General features: G+C 38.3%; 2 protein-coding genes and 1 long non-coding RNA gene across 3 annotated transcripts in view; 1 reads left to right on the forward strand and 2 right to left on the reverse strand.

Annotated features, from left to right (window-relative positions):
- The window catches only part of LOC120474283 (titin), a 164,302-nt gene that overhangs the window by 76,197 nt on the left and 67,005 nt on the right, over positions 1-21,100 (reverse strand). The window lies entirely within an intron of this gene.
- LOC148995761 (uncharacterized) lies at positions 9,312-11,277 on the forward strand. Its single transcript, XR_016146966.1, has 2 exons — positions 9,312-10,047; positions 10,822-11,277. It is a non-coding gene; the product is annotated as an uncharacterized LOC148995761 (long non-coding RNA).
- Positions 14,002-21,089, reverse strand: LOC120474275 (uncharacterized). The gene is made up of 4 exons (XM_089132686.1): positions 21,041-21,089; positions 20,538-20,834; positions 15,828-16,115; positions 14,002-15,741 (listed from the first exon to the last, which is right to left on the reverse strand). The coding sequence occupies exons 1-4, from the start codon at positions 21,087-21,089 to the stop codon at positions 15,635-15,637; spliced, it is 741 nt and encodes a 246-aa protein (XP_088988812.1). The 3' UTR covers positions 14,002-15,634.

The raw sequence follows: 21,100 nt of genomic DNA on the forward strand, positions 1-21,100 counted from the left end.
TAATTTGTCATAATTAGATTAGGATTTATTTGAAATATAGTGAAGTAAAGTTAGGCGTCCCGGTAGCGGGACGGTGACAGTTAAGGGGCTACATAAATTTTCTGAACTTTAAACAAAATATTAAATAAAATCCAGGCCTGGCCTCTCTCGATCTCCACTGTCGTCGCTCCTCCTTTTATGCTTCCGCTCCTCCGTGAGAGATACGAGAGCGATGCGTCTCACAGTTCATCGTTAATCATTAATCCTCGTCCTGCTTGCCACAGTTGCGTTTATGATCAGACGTACGGCTGTATCAGTGTCCTTATTTGCACATATACATTTCATTTGAACAAGATATGATGAAATATGCGCACATACATGGTGCTGGTTTATGTTTAGAGCACTGGAGTATATGAAATATGTCCTTAAAGTTTTTGAATGTTAACTTTCTGCAAAGTTGTAAAGTCAAAAGTGAACGATAAATAAAGTTATTGTCTCTCAATAGAAAGAATCGACTCTGAACTGACTATACGAGACGTTTTGTTTCGAATCCTACTGCTTTGTGGTTCCACGTCACTAGAAGATACATTTGCATAACCCCCACCTATGTTGCACGCCTGCAAATAACTTGACACGCTCACAAACACATCATTTTACTTTAGACTGCTTCTCAAATTTTAAAGTTCACCATGGGATTCGCAAAACGCTTGCTCTTAAAAAACTGGTCATTTGGACAAGCTTGCTCCTCCCAGTTAAGGTCGATCTCCTGTGGGAGATCCTAACATCCTAATCCTTTTGTTTGTAGCCTTTTTGTCTTCATGTATACAGTTCATCACACAACAGAACTTTGGGTTAATTTTTTGAAGGCTATGTAAAACATGAGTTTACAGTGGAAACTTAATGTGTTCACCCCCCAGACGTACTGGGGGCAGAAGTTGACCATTTGCAAAAAACAGTGGAAATTTGCATTCATGACAAATGACCAGAAGGTGTTAACTCAAAGAAGACACACCCTTCTGTGTGCAATAACACACTAAAGCACTAAAATGTTTTTAGTCTGTCTAAAAATGTTCTTGATAACCACATCTGTGATGTGAATGTGTGTTTTTGTTTTCTTTCAGAGAGTTCAAGAGGAGGAAGATGTGGTGTATGCAGGAGTCGCCATGAGACACTGATCAAACTATTGATCAAACTGTGATTCTGTTGAAAGGCTGCCATCTTTCTTTTCTCGTCGTTAAACTTGTAAAAGTGGATTCGAAGACGACCTAAGCAGTGGCGTAGGCAGAAATTAAATTTTGGGTGGGCCAGTGAAAATGTGAGTGGGCCTATAGTTTTTCATTGAAAAAAATGACTTCAATAATAATTAACTTTAGAAAGTGGAAAATTAACTGCAAAAACTGTATATTTGTATTCTGCAAATCATCATGTTCAACCAACAGAGCTCTATAAAGGCTGGATAAACCAGTAGACAATAACCTGTCTATTTTATTCAGGCTAGTCAGCAGTGTAAAGACAGGATGGGCATGTGATCAGCTCAGAATGCATTTTCAAATTGCACACTGAATAGAGCATCACAGTCCCGCCCACAGCCTGAGAGAGCCGGAAGTAAAGTATCCCATTAATTTCTCCCATTGACATTTTGTAAAATCCATATCTAAAGAGTATTAGAGCATGTCTGAGGATAACCAGCTACGGCTGAACTCATAAGCATACAACATATCATTTCGAGTGAAAAAACGAAGAGAAAATCCCCCCCCAAAAAAGTCAAGGGTATAAGCAGTGGTCAAAGTGGGATTTGGTAGGTGGGGGAACCCTCAAATTTTGTGTAGGTACAACAGGGAAAAATGACTCTCCGTGGGACGGTTTTAATGGTTTTATTTTGGTCCATCTACACTGATATGATGATGATACTGTTAAAATTGCTTAACACTGGGACAAAAATTGAGCCCTGGCACTGTAGCCACGCTAGCCCACATTATCATCCCCAGCCCCACCCACAGACATGTGCATTAAAAAGTAAGGTATTTAGGTGGGTTGAGGGGCATGCTCCCCCGAATTTTTTTTTATTTCTCTGACATGCAATTTAACACTTTTGAAGGCCAAACAAAAAAAGGATAATAAATAACTTTAAAACCATGTCAGTGGGCATTATGTTATTTTGTCAATACCTGCTCTCTCCTCATCTACATTTTTCCTTTTTCTCTCAGTCACCTTATCCTGCCTTATTCATTTTATTCCCCTTCTAAAGCTGAACTTTGACTGATATTCTTTTCATTTTCGTCTGTGTCAGTGAAGAAAATAAACATAGGCTTAACTGGTAATTATATGTTTCATAAATCATTATCTTAAACAAGTTAATTTACTCAAGGCTACCAGGTCAGTATTGCCAGCTTCTATCAGCTTTGGAATTTGAAAAGTAATTTTAAATAATACAAATTATAACTATATACGTTTAATGCAGTTGATGGAATTGGCAGACGTTCCCTCATCATTCACTGTGCAAACGTGTCAAAGCATTCTCAGGTATAAATATGCAGCATTAATGGAAAAATGGAGCGTAACTGGAAGAAAACTAAATTAGAGGTATTCCGGATTTCATGGAAAGAGAGCTCGATTGCATACAGAGAGGCCTTAAAAACGAGGTCTGCTTATTTTTCAAACCTATTAGAAGAAAATAAACATAATCCTATAGGTATCTATTTGAAACAGTGGCTAAACTAACGAAAAAGAAAGCTTCAAGCCCAGAAGTGTCGAAGCAACACAGCAGTAATGACTTTATGAATTTCTTCACTTATAAGATTGATAATATTAGGGACAAAATTATAACTGTCTACTACAGTATCGCATCAGGGGGTGCACTGTTGTCTCCCCGAGGAAAGATTTTGTTCTTTTGCTGCTATTGGAGAGGAAGAATTTTGCAAACTTTATTCATCTAAATCAACAACTTACATGCTAGACCCTATACCGACTAAACTACTGAACGAGATGCTTCCAGAGGTCATAGATCCTCTTCTTAATATCATTAATTCGTCTTTGTCGGTAGGATACGTACCAAAACCCTTTTAGCTAGCTATGATAGAACCGCTTGTTAAAAAACTGCAACTTGATCCTACAGAATTAGTTAACTACAGGCCAATCTCGAATCTGCCTTTTCTGTCAAAGATACTGGAAAAAGCAGTCTCCTCACAACTGTGTTCCTTTCTTGAAAGAAATGATATCTGTGAGGATTTTCAATCAGGATTTAGACCACATCATAGTACCGAGACAGCTCTCATTAAGAGTCACAAATGATCTGCTCTTATCATCCGATCGTGGTTGTATCTCTCTATTAGTGTTACTCGATCTTAGTGCTGCATTTGACACAATTGACCACAACATTCGTTTAAATAGACTAGAAAACTATGTTGGCATTTGTGGAACTGCATTAGCATGGTTTAAATCATACTTATCTGACCGTTATCAGTTTGTAGTACTAAGAGATGTCTTATCGATCACAAGTTCAGTATGGCGTACCACAAGGCTCAGTACTAGGACCGCTGCTATTCACCCTGTATGCTACCATTAGCAGATATCATTAGGAAACATGGAATTAGCTTTCACTCTTATGCTGATGATACCCAGCTGTATATTTCTTCAAAACCTAACGAAACTTACCAATTCACAAAATTAACGGAATGCATTGCTGATATAAAAAATTAGATGACAAGTAATTTTCTACTACTAAATTCTGAAAAAACAGAGATTCTAAATATTGGACAAAAAACTTTCACATGTAACGGGTCCCAGCCAGGGGTCCGCTAGCAGATATATATTGATACTCCTGGTCGAAGTGCTCTGGAAATATTGAATATATGACTCGGTTAGAAGAGACACGGGACAACAGTTGCTCTTTTTCCATTCAACCGGAATATATTTTTATTAACAACATTTCAACCTTATCTCTGCCATCAAGAATTATTACTGTTATTTTTTGGTTGCTCTGTACTGTCTGAAACACAGGTAATATCAACAATTGGATAACACGAAATTACATATTCGTCAAAACACACATTTCCACATAAATGTATCTTCACATCACATATTTCCTCAACCTTCACAGTTTTATCTTAAACACACATTTTCTCTCTAAACCACATTCTCTGTTATCTCTCATAAACAAGTATTTCTGTATTTATTATAAATTTTACAAGTGTTCACTTAATATAACAGAATAAATCCCATTTGCAGTTAGGTTAAGTTAAATTAAATTACATTAAACAAGAACAAACTTAAATAGTAAACATTTGTCTCCTAACTTTTACTCTCGATTTCTATGAACTGAAACTGTTTTACGGTCTAATATTACCACATGTATGCATTCAATGCTACCACGTGTGTTTCACCCAAAGCTACATCTGTAAACTGCTTTTACTCTGTACGTTAGCGTTTTATTTATTACCCGTAATGTATAGTCTTACACACACAGTTACTTTACACATAACACAGTAATAACTCAGAAATATCCTGAGCCGTTAGGAATATATAAAAGGAAACATTAGTGCGGGCATTAGTTCTTTAGACTTTACAATTTACACAATAAAAATACCTTTTGCTTGTCAAACACACATCACTCGGGAATTCAAATTAGATTATAACCCTTTGTAGTCATATAAAAGTTGTGAAACTAACCTGAAAATATTGAATATATGACTCGGTTAGAAGAGACACGGGACAACCGTTGCTTTTTTCCATTCAACCGGAATATGAGCTCGTTTTCTTCCGCGCCTCGCGAAGGGTCCCCGAGTGACGCGACTGAAAGGTACTGCCCCCTAGTGTCTGTTCTATGAAACAGCCTGTCATTGTGCGCTTCTGTGTATTCTCTCAATATTAAACTTACAATAAAAGGAAAGAAAACAAAAGATAATAATCTAAACAAAACCTATTTTTGTGAGTGTCACACATGCACGTAACAGCTTAGAATACTCTCTAACACTTGATGGCTGCTCTGTTAAGTCTTCGTCATCGGTTAAGAACCTGGGTGTGCTCTTTGATACTAATCTCTCATTTGAAAGTCATGTGCCGAGTATCTGTAGAACCGCATTTTTACGTCTTAAAAATATATCTAAATTACGCCATTTGCTCTCATTGACAAATGCGGAACATTTAGTTCATGCGTTCATGACATCAAGGCTAGATTATTGTAATGCTCTACTGGGTGGTTGCCCTGCACACTTAATAAACAAACTTCAGCTAGTCCAAAACGCAGCCGCTCGAGTTCTTACCAGAACCAGGAAGTATGACCATATTAGTCCAGTTCTGTCAACCCTGCAATGGCTGCCTATTAAACGTTGTATAAATTTTCAAATATTGCTGATTACTTATAAAGCACTAAATGGTTTAGCTCCGCAGTTGAGCGAGCTCTTAACGCATTATAGTCCTTCACGTCTATTGCGATCTCAAAACTCCGGCTAGTTGATAATAAATATCAAAATCGACTGCTGGTGGTATAGATCCTTTTCATATTTAGCACCAAAACTCTGGAACAATCTTCCTAACATTGTCCGGGAAGCAGACACTGTCAGTTCAAATCTAGACTAAAAACACATCTCTTTGGCCTAGCATACACATAACACACTATAGATGTTATGAATGCCTTGAGCGGTTGGAGGCTCCCATTGACAGAGGAAACAGTTGGTCAGGGTTAACAGTGCTTTTATTGCAGTGCAGGGTGACAGTCACTCAGAATTTGTGGGGGAAAAAAAACAGAAAAACAAAAACAAAACTTAGAGGCAACCAAATATATGACTGCACAAATATAAGGTCAAGCAAAAGAGCATAACCTGACCTGTGCAAAAGCAATACATAAGTAGTATTTTCCCAGAGTTACAAACTCACAAGCAGTCCATGGTCTGTCTACTCTAGACCCTCCTTCACCTCCTATCTCTGAACTCCCCTAATAACTTTCTGGAGTCATTTTATAGCCCCGACTCCTCCTACTCTGGAACATACCACCTTAAAGGTAACACATTTTATACACTTACAGGAATGCATAATAATAATAATAATAATAATAATAATAAAGAAAACAAAAACAATAACAAAAGTAATAAATACAAATAAACATATGTAATAAATCATATCCACAAGTATATATATATATATATATATATAAGTATATATATATATATATATATGAAGAGTTCAGATGCAAAAGCCTCTAAGGGCCATTTGAAATTTTCTTCTAGAATGATCATTTTTATCAAGCTTGTATATTTAAGTTCAGTAATTTCACTTAAATTGCAATGAGGATTACCTATTAATTGTCATTTAAGTGAAATTACTGAACTTGAATATATAAGCTTGATAAAAATGATCATTTTAGAAGAAAATTTCAAATGGCATTTAGAGGCTTTTGCATCTGAACTCTTCATATACAAAGTATGTATTTAAAGAAAACCCATAACTTAAAAACTAGCCTATGAGAAACTCTCCGGTGACGTCAGTCACATGAACGCACCACTAGTTGGCGCGGACACAAGACCTAAATAGACCGGATGTTCAACCGAACAGATTTGGCCAACGACTCATCACAACATGGTAAGCATCATCCATATCTCTTCCACTTTAATCAATAAAATATGTTAATCGAATACTCGTGGTGGTGATTTATTCCCGCATGAGAAAAGACACTTCTATTAGCATAATCATATGCACTCGTATTGAGAATGAGGAGTCACGTGCCTATTTGGGCGGGGTCTGAGCCATTCGGCCATGATGGTAGGTGACGCTATCGGTTACCAGGGTTTTTATCGGTTTTTAATGCAGCAGTTACTTCCAGGCATGGTAAAACAGTGCGGTATTGCGAGAAACTCCTCTACTACCGAGCTAAAAACACACGTAATCAATACTGTTTTGTCGTGGGAATCCTACCAACATGGCGAAAAGGGGAGGGGCACTGTAAAATGACGTCAACACCTCATTCTCAATACGATTACTAGTGGTCATAACTCAAATCAAACTACACACAGACCATCATACAACAAGTTTACAACACAATGATATAAAATGTTACACAGGTCAATGCATACATAAATATATGTCGGCTAACAGACTGTAATACATGACGCCGGTGTATGCGGCACAACACCTGCCTCATCGACACGACAGCCATCGGCACTGATCCTCAACATCTCATCTCCAAACCGGCGTGATTACTTCGACTTCCAAACAGATGGAAATGGACAATTTTTCTTAATGTTTCGATCCAGTTTGTTTTGTAATCACTGTTCTTTCGTTGGCCAGAGGAGAACTGGCCCCCGACTGAGCCTCTGTTCTCTGAAGGTTTTTTTCTCCATTCAATCACCTGATGGAGTTTTGGTTCCTTGCCACTGTTGCCTTGCCTTTGGCTTGTTTAGTTGGGGACATTTAATATTCAACAATATTACTGATCTGTGTTGTATTGTTTTCATGTTATCACTGTGAAGCTGCTTTGATACAATCTGTATTGTAAAAAGCGCTATGTAAATAAATGTGACTTGACTTGACTTAATGCATGTAGGTGATTTTTCACAAATATTTCATGTCGATATACAATTGGTTACATAATGTTAAAACTTGTAAGACTGGAAAACTGGAACTGGTTGATGTAATCAGTGACCAGTGTCTTCTGAAGACAAGAAGACCTTGCTTGAACAACAAACACACACACACACACTCTTGCAGAGGAAACTCACACAAGACGGTTTTAAATGTGAATGTGATAATCTTTGTGAAGTGTTTGATATCATTTTGAAAGTCTCAGGGTGACTAGTAATAATGTCTCATTTCCAAAGAAGTTAAAGAAAAGGTAATAAGGTTTTTAAGAATATAGAAATATCTTGCACACAAAAGGGTGTGTCTTTGAGTTAACCAGTTAACCTTCGGGCAACCGACGGCGCTCTGAAGCCCCCCCCCCCCCACACTAGTTTAATGTTTATGAATGGATTTAACATGAAAGAAGATCATTAATCTTGGCAAACTATATATAATTTTAAAGGTCTAAGCCTCGGGCATCGATGTCAGTGCACTGTTTTTCGATGGAAAGCTTATAACAAATGTATTTCTTGCATTTAGGTAAGCAGTACACATAAGAACGCACGTAAACAAAAACGGAGTACTCACCATTATTTTGTAATAACGAGCCAGACACGCATCCACTGTTAAAAATTCCAGATTGAATGGAAAGCTGAGGGTCCACTGAATAACATCCCATAGAGCATTTTTTGTCCAAAGAAAAAATAATGTTGTAATATCCATGGTAATTCCTTTGTTTACATCGCGTTTCTTCAGGGTGAATATCATGCGGTTTTGTTATGCAATAAAATAGTCCATAGAAAACAGACTCCCGGTAGCAGACCCTTATATGGGTGTGTTGCTTAGAGTGTAATGAACAAATTACGACCGCGCACACACACACAAATACAAAGATAAGCGATATCTAGTTCAAAATATGCAAACACTGCAGTCCGTTTTTTTGACGTCATGATATGCACATCATATCATTAGGCTTGTTTGAGATGCGCCTCGCCTCGCCTGCAATGTAGTCGAGAGTAGGCGGCTGCAGTGAGGGGAGGAGTGAAAAAAGCGCAATAAAGCCGGACAGATCTCGGTTCTCGCAGTGAATCAGACACCTGTGAGATCAAAGGCGGATATCGCGGGATTAACGGGATTCACGCTCGTGCACGTGTTGCTAATAAACTGGATGTGATTTAAGTTCTGTTGCTTTTATATAAACATAAATATAATGAACAAGACACCCAAAGTACTTGTTAAATATGTGTTTATCAATCTTTTTTTTTCTTTAATACAGACGTGTTTATTGTTTTAACAAAAATGAAATATAACCCATATGGCACTGTCAGAGAGTTTATTCACCCATATGTATACACATAAAACATGATATCAGTTTTAAAATCAAACATTTTAAAAGAGAACAATTTATCTGTTGTTCTTTTATTTTTATTTATTTTACTTTTTTATTAGAATGCAAGTTACAAACATAGCCTACCTACAAGCACCACAATTCGTGAAACAAATAGGCCTATTATACAGCGACAAATAAATAAACATCAGAATAAAATTAATAATAAAATAAATAAATCAAAATAAGCTTAGCTTAAATAGACAGACTTACAAACTTCATCATCTATAAAATGAGAGCTATTTTTCACTTGAACATTTTAGAGTAGGCCTAGTATATTTGAATTACTGACTATAGCATTCTTATTTTTAACTCGTTTAAGAGATTCACAATATATCAGTTTCAATTTGAAAAAAAAAAAAAAAACATGGCCTTGATTTGGAGAATTTGAATATGGAATTTACCTTCATCATGTTGTTTAAACCAATGAGCATTAAGCTGTGTCGTCAGCAAGTCGTTTCCCATCATGCTTTTGATCAGCGCAGTCGGTGGAGAGCAACTGCGCGCGACTGCAGAATCCGACCCTTCCGCCTTGCGCTCGCGAGAGTTTTTTGACATACGTCGGCATGACATCAGAGCCAGGCGGAACGTTCTCGGACACATTTCTAACCGGCATGCATCTCGCGCTGATCACCGGTGATCGATTCTGCGCAGAATTTGCTCATCCCAAACAAGCCAATTCTGTCTTTATAACGAAAGCCAATAAAAGAAACGACATGATATGACTGGTAAAACATGTAGCCAACCAGTGCACGATTCCAACGTTGCCCGGGAAGTTTGAATTTCTCACACGAACATATGTTTTTATTTGCTCTCCGTCCGGTAGAGGAGCTAAACTTCATGCTCTGCAGAGCCACAGCCACACCCACCGCGGTCATGTTTTGACAGGCCTGCTATAGCTAAGAGCTAAGATAACAAGCTAAGAGGTAGCTAGTCAACAAACATCTGTTCGTGCAGACATGCAGACTGTCATAAAATAATTTGTCAAAAGAAGTATTTTTCTGCTGAAGTAGTTATTCGAGATCACTCGAAGATGGATTATGTCGACATTGATGAGAAGATGAGTGATGAGAAGATCGTGACGACGGTGATAATTATGCTTGAGGGCGGAAAAGATTATCCAATTTTCGGTGAGTTGCTTTATACATAACTTATGTAACATGCACACATTATACGTATGTGTGTCTGTGTGTGTGTGGGTGGGTGAGAGAGAGAGAGAGAGAGAGTGTTTGGTTTCCAGTTGTTTCATACGGAAAATGCAATGTGTAAAGTTGTGTCTGAAAAGATTATGCGTTACTTTATATGCATTTATTTATTTGTATATATGTATTTATATGCTTTGAACGGTTATGCAGTTGTTTGCCGTTTTTTTCTGGCACATGTGGTGTGCTATCTGAAGGATGGAGGGGCTGGACACCTGTGCAATATACATTTTTTCCTAGCACACATACTGTATATTTTTACAGTCTAATATACATAATATTTATAGTACAAATGCAAATATTTGTACTGTAAATATGATGTATGTTGTACTGTAAATGTATATATATATATATATTGTTGTTGTTTTTTTTTTTTTTTTTTTTTGCAGAAATTGGTGGGAAGAATTGCAGAAAATATGTGCTATATAGGAAGGAGTTGTATGCTTTCAAAATGCCACATTCCTGTCTGATGGCCGGCCATCAGTGTGATTGTTGGTTCTTTGTCTGGTCATCCATATGAATGCTGTCTATATCACTGGCCATTGATTGTTGATTGAATGGATGAGCTTTAGTACGAATGCTGTGTAAACGACTGCCCATCAGTTTGATTGTTGAATGAATGGCCAGCTATATAGAAACTAAACAGAATTATTTACTTGACATGCAGTGCTAATTATCTTTCCATTCTTTCCCATGCAACAGCCATCAAGTTGAATCTTCAGATGAAGAATGGCATCCAAGCACCAGCCAGAGATGCAAGCTCTCAGTTTCTTCACTATTCTTCACTTTTTCCATACTTTTCAGAACATTGCAATTCACAAGAGGATGGTGGCATCAAAAGCTAGGAATGGACTAAAGCAATATATGAAGGCCAAGCCAACAAAGTACAGTATTTATATCACTTGTATTTTCTATTGCAAAGAACCTCAGTTATTTATTTTTTATATTTCATAATATTTTATTTATGTATTTTACATATATATTTTTTTTGTTCTGTTGTGCAAATAAATCACTTGCATAAAGTCTAATGGTTGTGTGTATTATTTTATAATTGCATTATTTTATGAATTGACTGAAATAGCTTGCAGTGCCCTGCATAACATTTGGTCATTAGGTTGCTTTTTGATGTATCCAAGGAGGTTTCTTGGTACCTGGACATAGTCTTGGAAAAAATACTGTAGGAATCTCATTTTTCATAATATCTTCCTCAAATTTGAAATATAAACTGATGAGACTTATGTCTTTCAATCAATTACCTAACTGGATTCCTACAGGTTTGTTTTCATTTATTTTTACATGAAATTGTAAAATATTACATGCAGTATAAATTATCTTCAAGACACTTTAAATTCTATAACTTTTTGTCTGTGTAAGTTTTTTCAACTTTAACAGTTGGGTAATACACTCTAAAGTGTCTTCTTTTTTAACATGTCTAAATTGTGCATGTAGTGCAAATAGTTGAGCAACTGCAAATATTTTAGTTTGGGCATGTTATTTCTGGGGATGTGCCTCAGGCAGGGGGAGGGAGAAAGGGAACTGACATAGTCTTGGAAAAAAGTTTGCAGGAACCCCATTGTTCATTATATCTTCCTCAAATTTGAAATATAAACTGATGAGACTTGTTGCTTTCAATCCTTTATCTATCTGAATTACTCCAGGTCTATTTTTATATATTTGTACATGAAATACTAAAACATTTTTGTGGCGCACATTATTTTTGAGGCACTTTTAACTTTTATAACTTTTTTTCTGTTTGAGCATTATCAAATCTGATTGATTGTTAGTAAAGTCCCAACTGTCTTCTTTCCAAAGATACCTTAATTGTGCCTGTGGTACACTGTTCTCAGGAGCTGTATTTATTGTTATCCAGGCATGTCATTTTCAGCTGTGAGACCTTCTACATTTTGTCTGAATGCAAACTCTCCTTCCCCCAGTAAGCATGGTGGGGGGATTTGGTCCATTGTAGTTTGGTGATTGAATCAGGTAAATTTGGTGATTAGATCAGGTAAGGTTTGGCTCTATTTAAGGAAAATGCACAAGAGTTCAGGGCTGCTATTCTGTATCAGATCAGCCCAAGATGTTGTGTCTTCCGAGACTCAGCTCATGTAGTTAATATGTTGGGTAAAGTTCCTTTGTCCTAAAACAATTGATGGTTTTCTCTGATTATCTTGTGGAACTGTAATAATACATTTACCTGACATAATAAATTGTTATACTTGACTATTCTAACAGACTTTGACTTTATTTTCATTAGAGTTAAAAGGAATAGTCGAGCATTAACGTATTAAATGATGCACATATCATTGATAAACCTTTTCAATTTATGGAGTCAGATGAAATGAGTTAAGACATAAGATTAAATGTGTTGCATGTAATTAAAATTCACTTTGCTTGGAAAAGACGGAACACGCTTAAACCTTCACCACAAATCGAACCCCGCCATTTGGATCGATTTCGTGGCCCCTTTTTACAAACTAATCCTGTTTTTGATATCTTTGTAAGACCCTATAGAACAGTGGTAAGGGAAAACAAATGTCAGGCGAAATATATCGAACCTGAAAACCAATTTTACCGCGCTCAACCTGCGCGAGTGCATTTTACGCATTTGTAATCGCTCGCGTTCAGCGGGGAGTAAAGAAGGTTGGTCGGTCGGCCCATTTTGGGACCAGCGAGATTCGTTGAGATTAATGAATATATTTGTATACAGAATGCAGTTGCGGACCCATGGGTACAAGCCTGTGTACATATTTTAATTTCAGCAAAGGAACTACTCCTCCCAAAAACCACTGCACCTCACTGAAGTCGACTGAAGCCACCGTGAAAGAGTATTTTGAGTGACTTCCAAATCTGGACAGAGGAGTCGAGCCACGAGCCAGCACATGAGCGACTTGTGGCTAGCTAGGATAAATAGGCTAAACTTTCAGCCAACTCCCCACAGCAAAGTCTGTTCCCACAACAATTTTACCACAGGTAACATTAGGGATATATGCCTCACAGCAAAGTCTGTTGTCATAATTTTATCACATGTAGGCTAACGTTACAGTTTTTAGATAACTTAACGTAACCTCACAGCAAAGTCTGTCCCCATAATTTTATCACATATGGTTAGCTGTAAGCAGTGGCTGAAACTGCTCTTTCAAATAGAGGAAGCTGCCATAAATTGAGCAAATTATTAAGGTTGCCGACTTTGCCAGAAATTAAGTAGTCATATGACTCAAGTGACTTGAAGCTCTTCAGCTCCTGCGAAGTGTATGCGGATACTGTATGAATGAGATAAGTTATAAATATCCGGATAAGTTATGGCTAGCAATAAGGACGGATCTTTACTAAAGGCTATTGGGTCTATTTATATGGGTATTGGTCCACATCAATAAAGCTTATATTTTCTTGATACCAATGAGATGAAGCCATTAGGCTAATGTTACTGCTCCCCTCCTCAACTCAAACCTGTGCGCGGCAAGACAGTTGTCACGTCAACAATATGGCCGCGGTTAGCTACTTCCGGTGTTTGCGAAAAAGGTCTATTACATGTATAGTTACTTTCGTACACACTTAATCATTGCATAGGTTTTTAGTGAGCTTTAAGTGAGGAGGAGAAGAGAGGGAGCAGGGGAGATGATGACTGTTAGGTGTGAACTGTGTTGCGTTTTGGATCTTCCTGTTATAGATACAAGAGAGAGTTCAAATGTTAATTCTCAGGAGAGCCTTTTGTTCTCTTGAGGAGAAGCCCAGGGTGGATTTCCTGCAGGGAAAGGCTGCAAGACTGCTGAATGACTAATTTAAGAAATGTTACAAGCATGATGGTAGATTAGTGTACATTTCTTGTCTATTACCACCCACTGCCACTTATACCAACAACTGAAATAAGTGCAGTTACAATAACTTAATATGTGGAAGAACGTTGATAGAGTGACAATATTGTATTGTAATAGGTAGAACTTCAAAGTCAATACCAAATCAAAACTAGTTAGCTCATTATTTGTAATTGAAAAGGTTTAATGACAAAGTATGGTTATGTTTACACTTAAAATAGTTACAAAATAGATGTATGAGATGATAACTTATATCACTAATTATACCCAGCATACATGTAAAATGTTAGGTAAAGAGAGAGAACCCCAAGTAAGGGACTCGGAGAATGAGAAGAGAGCTAGAGCATAAAAAAGACAGAGCAAAGTTACAATCTTCTTTTATCCTTTCCCTGACTATGTAACTAAAACCCAAATGTGAGACATTCAAGCTGACAAATCAGATAATTCTGACTTTCCCCTTTGTAATAATATTGTGACAATTCATAGACCCCCAAAATGCACACAATTTGGCCTAAGCCTTGATCATTAGCCGCGTTTCCACTGCCGGGCCAGTGCCGAGCCGTGCTAGTGCGTGCCAGGGCCAGTCGCATTTCCACTGTCACTTCCGGGGCTTGATCGGGGCTTACTCGGGGCCAATGGCCAGGATTTCTGGCCCGTCGAATACCTTGGGCCAGAGCGGGCCAGCTCGTGCTAGAGGCGTGCTCAAGGTAAAAGGCGGAGTTTATCTGTGTTATGGAACATTATGATCTGAAGCAATATCGCACAAAAAAAAAAATAAATAAATATCGCTGCTTGAAATAGAGAATCGCCTGTACTGGTATGTCGAGGATACCACAGCTTTTCTGAGCATTTGGGCAGAAGAAAGGGTACGACGTCAATTTGTATGACGTCACGGCGTGTAAAGAAACAAGGATGTTACGAAATACATCGATGCTGAACTTTCTAAGCTAAGCATTCAGCGAGTAACGCTTCAAGTTCAGGAAAAAATAAAAAAGTTGCAGGCGCAGTATTGTACAAGGCAATTAAAACGCACAATGGACAAAGCGGAGTTCAGAGAAGGATTTTTCCATGGTTCGACTTGATGGACGGTGCGCTGGGTCACCGTCCCTCTATTAGTGGCGACTCGCGAGACAATTGGGACACTATTGCAGCCACGGCCAGTGAGTTAATATACATGTTATCTAATATCTTCCTAACTTAAAAAATAAATTAATTCATAAAACCCGCTGAAATGGGCTGGGTTGTATGACATTTGATCCAGAAAGGCGTGTAAGGGGCGGGGTTTAGGGCAGCGTTGTGGGGCTACTGGCCCGGCAGTGGAAATGCAAGCCCGGTGCTTGAGGCCCGAGGCCACTGGCTCGACTCGGCTCGCTGTTTGCTCTGGCCCAGCCCTAGCCTGGCAGTGGAAATGCGGCTACTATCAGCTCATCTGTGCCTTAGGAACTCAAATGATCATTGGGATAAGAGGGGGTGGAAAGCAAATGTCTTTATTCATTTTAAATATCGTGGATTCTTAATAAAAGGAGAATCTACATTTGATACAATTAATCAATAATCCCTTAAATTATATTTATTCATGAATGTAACTTCAAGGGTTTCTTTTAATATATTGCCTACAGTCGTTTAGGAACATCTCCACCTTCCTGAGTATCTGATTAATCAGAGTTTGATGGCGTTTGCTCTCTCTTCTTCTGTTGAAGACTTCAGGATCTGATGTCATAAACCAGAACAGCAACAGTAGCCACGCCCACCAGAGCAGAGAGAGCCAATCGGATCACAGCTTCAGTGAAACCACAACAGTGGATATAGTCTTCAGAGAGAAAAAATAAAGAACTTAAATAACAGAAATATGATTCACTTAGTTTGCAGGAAAAAAATATACGTCTGCTGACAAACCTGCACATGTGTGACAGAGTGTGTTGATGTCCAGATGTGTGGTCTGGTTGCTGATGGGATTGTTCAGCACACAGCTGTAAGTGTTGTTATCCTGATATTCCACCTCCAGAGGTAGAGAGAGGCTGATGCTGAGATCACACACACTGATGCTGGACAATACACTCATTCCTGCGTACCAGGACAGAGTCGCATCACACACACTCAACACTGATGAACACACCACTGAACAATTTGGGGACAGTCTGAGGACGGAACAGTCTCTGCTGATAACAGGAACTGGCAGACGAGCTGAAAAATATTGGAAAATAAATTGAATTCAGTAAAAAAGAGTTCTGTGATATCTGTTGGTTCATTGATACTTAACATTGATTTCAATTATCAACATTTCTTTTTTAAATAAAATGTTGATTATTAAAGAATTACAAGAATGCAACAATGCTCAAACGAATCAGAATAACTAGTTGTTATATAGAATAATGGTAAAAATGGGTGACCAATGGTAATAAATGCTATTAGCCATAACCTCTGACTAATGATTTTGTTTGCGAATTTGTGATGTGGGATGAGCGTAAACAAGAACGGCCTGCGTGAGATCCTGGGCAACATTGGTAACTGAATGAACGAGAACAATAAGAGCAACGAGTTAAACAGAATAATCAAATGTGTAGTTAAACTATTATACAAATGACAATTAATCAATTGGCATTCTAACCTATATGTGAGATCGGGATCAATTGAAGTAAGATGAAATACTTTGCCATACTGAAAAGACAGATTGTGAAGGAAACGTTCACCCATAAAGGTCCGTAAACCGGGGAGAAACACCATTCACCAAAGATACATTGCTGTTAAAATTTTTGAAAAAAGTCTGTACTATTTTTATAAATGAAGAGCCAAAACCAAATCTACACAAAGATTCAAACATCTAAAATATTAAAACAAATCGAATATTATTTGCTATATGCCTACCTTTTATAAAGCCAGATTGGGAAATTGAAACAATTTCTTTTAAGCATGTTTTTTTAATCTATTTGTGTAAAGGGAAGCTAACAATATATAATCTGGATTAAGAAAAGTAATTGGGTGCCAATTATCTAAATATGAAGAAACTTTGTTAGGTTTTGGGATTAAAATCATCAAGCCCTCAACTCACCTTTCACACAGTCTTTTAAAACTTCCAAAACAAGCTTTTTTATGTCTTGCCAAAAAGTCCTATAGAAATCAAAAGGCAGTCCATCTGGACTTTCTGCATAATCACATCCAACTCTTCCAAAGTCAAATCCATCTCACAAGACGATCGATTTCCAGCACTTAATAGGTGTAAATGCTTGAACCCTCTCACAAAAGCTATCAGCAAAATGAGGTTCAAATGACGAAGAATAGAGCCATGAATAAAAAATAGAAACAAAATGTGAAACTCTAGCTTCATATGTGACCAAATTGCTGTCAATAATTAGAGAAGATTTGTTTTAGTTTTCCCACTTTTCTTTCCTCTTCCTTTATAATCGATTTAGGCTATATCTGTTGTCTCCCCTCCTTTAGCTTACCTGTATGCTCTTGCCTATTTGTCAGCTTTTTGCCAATGACAGTACAATTATTTCCACGTCCACAGAAATCCTTCTTCCATTCACGACAGCAATTGGACCCCTGAAGCCAACACGGCGACCCTAATCTTATTCTGTTTAAGCACTTCTGATCTTCTAGCATCAGTCCAGATACGATCGCGGTCAAACAGAGAGAGAAAATGTACAATTATTGTGCGAGGGCGTTCATATGGCCAAGCCTGTGTGCAAAATCAATCGAAGACTGCAGCAAATCTGCTAAGCCTGGTGACACCTGAAGAAAAATGTCCATTATTACCATCTTGACATTCTCCCTATCTCCCTCCAGCACCTTAAATCCTCAGATTCCATCGCCTCTTGTAGGCATCTAGCATCCACTTTATCCACGTGCTGTGTAGCCTATCCGTGAATGGTCATTGAAGAAAACACAGTATCTTTGATGCATGGGGAACGTAAACAAACTTATCAGTGCACTGAGAACAAAGAGTCTTCAAAAAGAAAAGAAAAATCAAGTTTTGAACAAAATTCAGGAAAAAGCTGAGAAAACGTAACCTACACCGACGCTATCTTGAGGATGCCCTTCTCAAACAATAGGCTTATATTGATGGGCGGCGAAAGGATCACGGCAATGTCGCCTTTGCTCTGCTACACCGCCGCCTCTATGTGCGCTGTGAATGCTCTTATCTGGCTGACTCGATAGCTTCGTCCATCTCTGCTACGAGCAATTGGTAAATTTATGAAATTTCAAAGACCATAACATGATATAGCTAGCCCTACACCAAGAACATTCAGAAGGCATGAGATTTCCTCATGAAACAGTTAAACATCCTGAAAACAACTTTTGTTATCTTGAGATCACAAGAAAAATAAGTTGTGATCGCGAGAAAAATGTAAATAAAATAAAATGATAATCCATGGCCTCTTAGGGCTTCCGTAGGGTGTCGCAATATACCAGTGTTGACGATAATCGTGATATTTAAAGCATGAAATATCGACACCGTGTTAATTTAGAGTGTGGCAATATACCGGTGTTGGCGATAACCACGATGTTTAAAATTAACAGGACAGTTATGATAACAAGACACGTAAATACTCCAGCGCGAGTTTGATCTCTCTCTCCGCTGCGGCTGACACCTATCAAAGAAGACGCAGCCCGGGCCACGCAGCTACTCTGAGAAGAACGTCGTCAGAGCGAGAGAGAGTGAAACACTCTGTCCACAAAAAAAGTAATCTCGCCTCAGTCACCTTGCCTGTATTGGAGTTCTTCGGCTCAAAAAGAAAACACCACTTTAAAGGGGTCGCGCACACCGGACGAGAAGCGCAGCGCCACGTCTTTAAAATTCAGACACATTTTCTGTTCGAGTGTAGGCTATACACCCTACAGTCTATGGTGTACACACAGCGGTTGTGCTATTCGGTGCCCAGCAACGGCTCTTGTTCAAAATCCTGCCGCAACACAGAACGCCATTTAGCCTACATAGTTTTATATTAAATTTACATTATATTTGTCTCAAATCATCGTAAATCACTTAACCCTGCGCTACAATGTACATTTAGTTATAGGCTAATAGGCTAGGCCTATTCCCAATTCATTCAGTTATGGATGCTCTGAGGTAAAGTGTTCAGATCACAGACTCAGCAACTATTGTATTTAATTGTTTAAAACTTGACTCTTCTGTAGTTACATCGTGCACTAAGACTGACGGAAAATGTAAAGTTGTGATTTTCTAGGCTGATATGGCTAGGAACTATACTCTCATTCCTGCGTAATAATGAAGAAACTTTACTGCCGTACCATGAGTGCAGCAGGCGTAATGATATGACGCAGCGCCAGGATGTAATAGTAATATTCAGGTTGGAAATATACATAAACTGAATAAAGTTATTAAATGAAAAACAGCGCAGTCTTCTCTGTATAAATTAAAATGAACTATATTAATATTAATACAACATTCATAACATACACACTAGGGGTGCAACGGTACAGATGGCACACGGTACGGTCCGTACCTCGGTTTTTGGGCCACGGTCTCGGTTCGGTTTCGGTACATGTTTTGTGCAGAAAGAGACTGCTATTTCATCCCAAAAATATGTTTTATTTTTCTTATGAGCATAAACAGAATGTCACAGTAATAACATCAATGTGTATGGAATAAATTAACACTCTAGTCTGTACTGAACCTCTTCAACTACCACTTATGAAATACAAAATGTAAACGAGGAAACTTTAAAATATTCAAGTGGATCCCAAATCCAAACCTTGATAACTGGTAAATGAAGTGATCAATGTGAAAGAAAAAGTGCACTTTTACCTTTAACATAACTTAGCTTGTGGTTTGAATAAAAAGAGCAGAGCAAAATAATATAATTTAAAAAAAAATACTGCATTCAGGATACAAAGTGCAATGTTATTTACTCATCCACTTTTGAGAGATTCTTGTGCAAAAATATACTGCAGTCAAACGTTTGACTGGGTTTGCGTTATGCATCTGCGCTGGGAATGTAGAGAGTAGGCTACGTGGAGCCGAGGTGAGGCGTTTATTTAGTAAGCGTGAGCGCGCTGGGGCGGGCACGTAACTTACATTCGCAGCCTGACTCATATGAGTATTCAATGTGCGGCAGCTCGCTAACAACAGTGGGTTGTTTTGAATGAGACGACCCGTGTGAACGGGGAGCGCTTTATGAACGTCTATGACGCGCGAGCAGCGCCGGTCTGTTCGTGTGTCTGTTAGAGTGAGCGCTCGTGAGCGACACACACATTACCTGATTTATACGTGGTTGAACTGGCCGTGTGACAAACAAAGCGGGCATAAGCTGGACACGAGCGCGAGTTCGCGGGCGAATTTAATAATGCGGAGCGTTGTTAACTAATTGATCCATAGCTATATAGTAAGGCGCTCCCGAGTCGTCTTTTGAGAAGATTAAAGGCTTTTAAGTGCGCCTTTTATAGTGCGGAAAATACGGTAAAAGGATCAGCACGAACTCTATGGCAGTCTTGGCAGAACCGAAGTCCCGCGGGACACGAGGTTAGATTGTCCCATGCAGGGCTGACCGAACGGTCCGGGATTTTACCGTGTACCGTTGCATCCCTAATACACACACACAAAGTATACAGTATGTATAAACAGGGTAGTAATTCTCTACTCACCATAGACGGTAAGATTGAATATGTTGAGCGGTGTCTTTGATCTGCTGCCGGTGACTTTATAAAGTCCAGAGTCTGTGGTTTTGGTGTTTGTGATGGTCAGAGATCCAGTCTTCTCATCCAGTGTCAGTCTGTCTCTGAATCTCTCGAAGTTATTTCCTTTGATTTTAGCTATGAGATTGTTGTGTCCAGTTCTCCAGGCTATCAGTTCATCTGTCTGTATTTCAGTATCAGTGTTTAGAGTGACAGATTCTCCCTCAGTCACTGACACTGACTTCACTTCATCAACACCAGACACTCCTGAAACAACACACAGAAATATTCACTCACAATTTGGAGATTTAACAGATTTTTGTTTTTCATTTTGAAGTTGAGTAGGTTTGTTCTAATAAATTTAAAACATATTATATATTAATTATGGTAAATGAATGATGGACACATTTAAGAACAGAATATTGTGCGGGCAAACTAACAATAAAGAGAACTAAAGGCATAAAAATACTTACCAGCCAGACTGCATGAGAACAAACAGAAGAAAATAAAGAAATCAAACATTTTCTTCAGTT

The sequence above is a fragment of the Pimephales promelas genome, chromosome 2, assembly GCF_988280905.1.
Source record: "Pimephales promelas chromosome 2, fPimPro1.hap1.1, whole genome shotgun sequence".
Taxonomy (NCBI): Eukaryota; Metazoa; Chordata; class Actinopteri; order Cypriniformes; family Leuciscidae; genus Pimephales; species Pimephales promelas.

Bases quoted from the DNA above. Each gene is read 5' to 3' on its own strand.
- LOC120474275 (XM_089132686.1), bottom strand. From the start codon at position 21,089: ATGTTTGATTTCTTTATTTTCTTCTGTTTGTTCTCATGCAGTCTGGCT. The intron at 20,835-21,040 runs GTAAGTATTTTT...GTGTTGTTTCAG, and splicing joins GTTCTCATGCAGTCTGGCTG to GAGTGTCTGGTGTTGATGAA. The intron at 16,116-20,537 runs GTGAGTAGAGAA...AATATTTTTCAG, and splicing joins ATTCAATCTTACCGTCTATG to CTCGTCTGCCAGTTCCTGTT.